The sequence below is a fragment of the Zingiber officinale genome, chromosome 1A (genome assembly GCF_018446385.1).
Source record: "Zingiber officinale cultivar Zhangliang chromosome 1A, Zo_v1.1, whole genome shotgun sequence".
Lineage (NCBI taxonomy): Eukaryota > Viridiplantae > Streptophyta > Magnoliopsida > Zingiberales > Zingiberaceae > Zingiber > Zingiber officinale.
Genome location: NC_055987.1, coordinates 103,499,753 through 103,504,007, shown reverse-complemented (window position 1 = coordinate 103,504,007; position 4,255 = coordinate 103,499,753). Strand labels below are relative to the sequence as shown.

The following is a 4,255-nucleotide window of genomic DNA, read 5'->3' as shown; positions in this document are numbered from 1 at the left end:
AGTAAATATTTATTATAATAAAAATCTTATTTAACAAATATTCTTAACGTATGAAGGGCCTTAAAATTGTTTAATTCAACCAAGGGAAGGAAAGGTAGGAAAAATGTTAAGTGGGAAGTAGTTAAGGTATGTGTACTTTTGTTTAACATATATTGTAATGTGTATAATTTTCATTAACAATTTGACTCTAATTACTATATATAGGCTCCTCAACAACCGGATGCAAAACAATGTGGCTTTTTTGTGATGCGATTTATGAGAGAAATTATTGAAGAAGTTGAGACTATTGAGAGAGATTCGCTGCAATCAATAGTAACATTATTTAGCTTATCTCAAATTATTTGACATAAACTATTTAAAATTGCAAAGTGATCAGTGTTGATTATTTTTTCCATTAACATAAATTGTGTATGCTCACAGTTCACAAAAATAGGGTACTCTCGTGAACAAATTGATGAGGTTCGGTCCGAGTTGGCGGAGTGCATACAAGATCATATTTATGAATAGGTATGGAATGATAGTTGCCATAATTCTATTTAGATTTAAGTTCATGGAATGGTGGTTTTTTTTGGTGGAATCATAGTTAATGCCAATTTTTTTGATGCAGTGCATAGTTACCAGATCGACCTTGAGCAGTTGACCCCAAAGAAAAGTTGTCACTGAAGTTTAAAAACTTGTGAAAATTTTTAGTGAATGATGATGTTTTGTGAATGATGATGTTTTGGAAAAATTGTCACTTAGGTGAAAGGATGTTTTCTGGATTAATATGCAAGTACAAAGCACTGTATTATATGTTATTCTGTAAAGTTCTGTCAGTGTAAATTATCTAGTTTCTTTATCTAGCTTTTGTTCCACTATTGGGTTTGTTTTTCTAATAATTACTCGTGCAGCAAAATACTGAGCAAGAAGCTGTAGATCTTATAATCAGGTAAAGTAGAAAAAGTTAACTACTTCATTATGCTTTCATCTTAGTATTTGTATATTTGATTTGTCTTCTTTGAACCAGCTTCAAGTCAAAAAGCCAGATCCTCTAGATAGCTGTTAAAAATAAGGTATTATTTGGTTTGTCAGTGATCTTAATATTTGGTAATATTTGGTCTTTGATGCTCACGACAGAGTTCCAACGCTGCATGATTACCTTGTTCAAGCAGATTGCTCGCTGCCTCAGTAGCTCGCATTTTCAGGTTTGTTTCATCATTGATATTCCTTCTTTTTAGTGTTCTATATTAAAAGGAAATACTAACTGTCGATGAGATTGTTATCCTCTTGCTTGAACATGAACCAAAGTATATAAATTTGACCTTTTGATCTGAAAGTATAAAAAAAGTTAATTGGATACTAGTTTTTTATTTTTTTTTTGCAGTTGCATTTGTTGTATTTTCATATGTTTCTCAGTGAACTTCTAAACAATTCTTTTTTCATTAATTTATTAAGGCTTATTATAAGTTTCAGTTTGATGGTGCAAATTGTTTTCTTTTGTAATCCATCTGTTTCTTCTTTGGTTTAGGAAAGTTGAAGTGAATCCCTTGATAGCTGTTTCATAGGTTTGTTCCATTATTTTCCAGTACGTACTGGAATCACTATCAATAGCCCTCAAGGACTGTTTACAACCTTGCAATCAAATTAATTGGACTTATAATCTAATGTATGGTCATCTGGAGCATGAATATTGGAGGATTCATGAATGACTCTTTGGATGATGAATGTATGTCATTTAATATTGGTTCATCTCTAGTGTCTTGGCTGCACTTTGGGGCACAGGAGTCGCTTCAACCACTCTCACTGAGAATATTCACACTATTGCTACAACTAAAATGGGTAGTCGGAGAGCTATTGAGCTCGGTGCTGTCATTCTCATTCTGTTATCTTTTGTTGGTAAGCACCAATGCTATTTCTCCTCGCTATACATCAAAAGAAAGAATTCTTGTTACTTTTTTTTTCTTCCTGTTATCTAGCAATTGTTGCCATCCCAATTTTTGATCAGGGAAAATAGGAGGATTTATAGCTTCTATCCCAGATGTCATGGTGGCTGGTCTTCTTTGCTGTATGTGGGCCATGATTGCTGCTCTGGGCTTGTCAAACCTGCGATACAGCGAGACTGGAAGCTCCAGGAATAATATCATAATTGGCCTCTCATTGTTTCTCTCATTATCAGTACCTGCCTACTTCCAGCAATATGGACTTATTCCATCTTCAAATTCATCCGTTCCAAGTTACTTCCAACCATATGCTGTTGCATCTCATGGACCTATTCATACAAGTTCTCGAGGGGTATGTCTTCTTCTTCTCCTACAATGTTTGTGCTGATTATTACCCATGTGACCTTATATTAGTGTTTAGACTTGAAATATCAAGTTAGCACTTAGAAGTTACGTGGGGTATGATGCCCACATAATTATACTCTTGAATATATTCCCTTTGACAAATCAGTGATAGATAATCTAGTTCATAGGATCTTTCTGGAGTTTGAAGTTAGAATAGATCTGATTACTGATATGTGTGACAATTTCAGGTGAACTATGTTCTGAATACTTTGTTTTCATTTCACATGGTGATTGCATTTATTGTTGCATTTATTCTTGACAACACTGTTCCTGGGAGCCGTCAAGAACGTGGAGTATATGTTTGGTCTGAACCAGAGGCAGCAAAAAGGGAACCAGCCATTACCAAAGACTACGGCTTGCCTTTCAGAATCGGACGTATGTTCACATGGGTGAAATGGGTTGGCTTATAGCACATTGCGGACGGAAAAGATCCATTACCAAATTGACAGTTTTAACTTCATTCTTCCTTCTGCCACTACTAGTCTACTATTGGATCTTGTTCTAGGTTTAGCGATTTCATGAGTGAATTTTAAAACAGCGGTTAGTCAATGATGAGGTTTTGTAAAACTTGTGTGTTTGAAAAATTATTGTCATGAAGTTAAGGATAACTTGTATGATACAAATTTAATTTGTGGATCAATATGTATACATTTTGTTTGTATAATATAAAGTTTTATTTATTTGTTAAATAGTCTTATTATAAAAATGATTGTGGTTGTGGATATTCAATTATATGTAAATTTTGAATATTTTTTATAATTTTTGCTATTTAATTAAGAAAAACACTATTTTTTATAAATTTAAAAAGACAACGTTTTTAAGTAATAAAAGACAACGCTTAAAAAACAATGTCTTTGAGACCAACCACAACGCTTTTAAAGCGTTGTCTTTGATATGTGCATTTTTACAACAGCATCTTTAACAACGCTTTTTAAGAACGAATAGACAACGCTTAAAAAGCGTTGTCTTTGTGACCAACCACAACGCTTTTAAAGCGTTGTCTTTGATATGTGCATTTTTACAACAGCATCTATAACAACGCTTTTTAAGAACGAAAAGACAACGCTTAAAAAGCGTTGTCTTTTTGACCAACCACAACGCTTTTAAAGCGTTGTCTTTGATATGACTTTCTACAACCCCATCTACAACATCACTTTTTAAGTACATACGACAACGCCAAAAAAGCGTTGTTGTTTAGCTTTTTTCTTGTAGTGTTGGGTCCCAAGCTTAGGTGGCCGGCCACTAGAATATTAAAAAGGATTTTTATTAAAATTATTTCTTATGTGGATATCATGATTTTAAAAGAAAGTTTAAAAATTAAAAATTTCCTTTTATAACTTTCTACAAAAGATTAAGAGAAGAGATTAATCTCTTTCCTTATTTGTAGTTTAAAAGGATGGTTTTAATTTTTGGTAAAAACTTTCCTTATTTGTAAATCATCTACATGTTTAAGAGAGAGTTTAAAATTTGAAATCTTTCCTTATTTGTTGATTAAAGGTGGATTTTAAATTTTAAGAAAACTTTTCTTTTTAATCATGTTCATGATTTAAAAGAGAGTTTAAAATTAAATATTCTCTTTTATAAATTTCTACAAAAGATTAAGAAAAGATTTGATATCTTTCCTTATTTGTAGATTAAAAGAGATTTTAATTTTTAGAGATAACTTTCTTTTTATCCATATGTTTAAAAGAAAAATTTTAATTTATAAAATTTCCTTTTTATTAACCAATCATGAGGGGATAAAATTATTGGAGAAATTTTTATAAATTTCTAGAAACAAATTAGGAAGTTTTAATTTTTGTTTTAATTAAAACTTTCCTTGATTTGTGGATTGAAGGTGGCCGGCCAAATAAGTTGGAAAAAGGAAATTAATTTTTAATTAATTAATTTTTCTTTTTCATGGCAAAAGAATTAAGGAAGGTTTTATTAAT

The 4,255-nt window shown here is 31.6% G+C and overlaps 1 protein-coding gene across 1 annotated transcript; it reads left to right on the top strand.

The window, feature by feature from the left end:
* The first annotated feature begins 1,727 nt into the window (after positions 1 to 1,727).
* Positions 1,728 to 2,837, top strand: LOC122008128 (nucleobase-ascorbate transporter 12-like). The gene is made up of 3 exons (XM_042563733.1): positions 1,728 to 1,875; positions 1,985 to 2,271; positions 2,513 to 2,837. The coding sequence occupies exons 1-3, from the start codon at positions 1,815 to 1,817 to the stop codon at positions 2,732 to 2,734; spliced, it is 570 nt and encodes a 189-aa protein (XP_042419667.1). The 5' UTR covers positions 1,728 to 1,814; the 3' UTR covers positions 2,735 to 2,837.
* Positions 2,838 to 4,255: the final 1,418 nt, after the last annotated feature.

Coding starts and splice junctions, on each gene's coding strand:
- LOC122008128 (XM_042563733.1), top strand. CDS start 1,815: ATGGGTAGTCGGAGAGCTATTGAGCTCGGTGCTGTCATTCTCATTCTG. Junction 1,876..1,984: donor CATTCTGTTATCTTTTGTTG/GTAAGCACCAAT, acceptor ATTTTTGATCAG/GGAAAATAGGAGGATTTATA. Junction 2,272..2,512: donor TTCATACAAGTTCTCGAGGG/GTATGTCTTCTT, acceptor TGACAATTTCAG/GTGAACTATGTTCTGAATAC.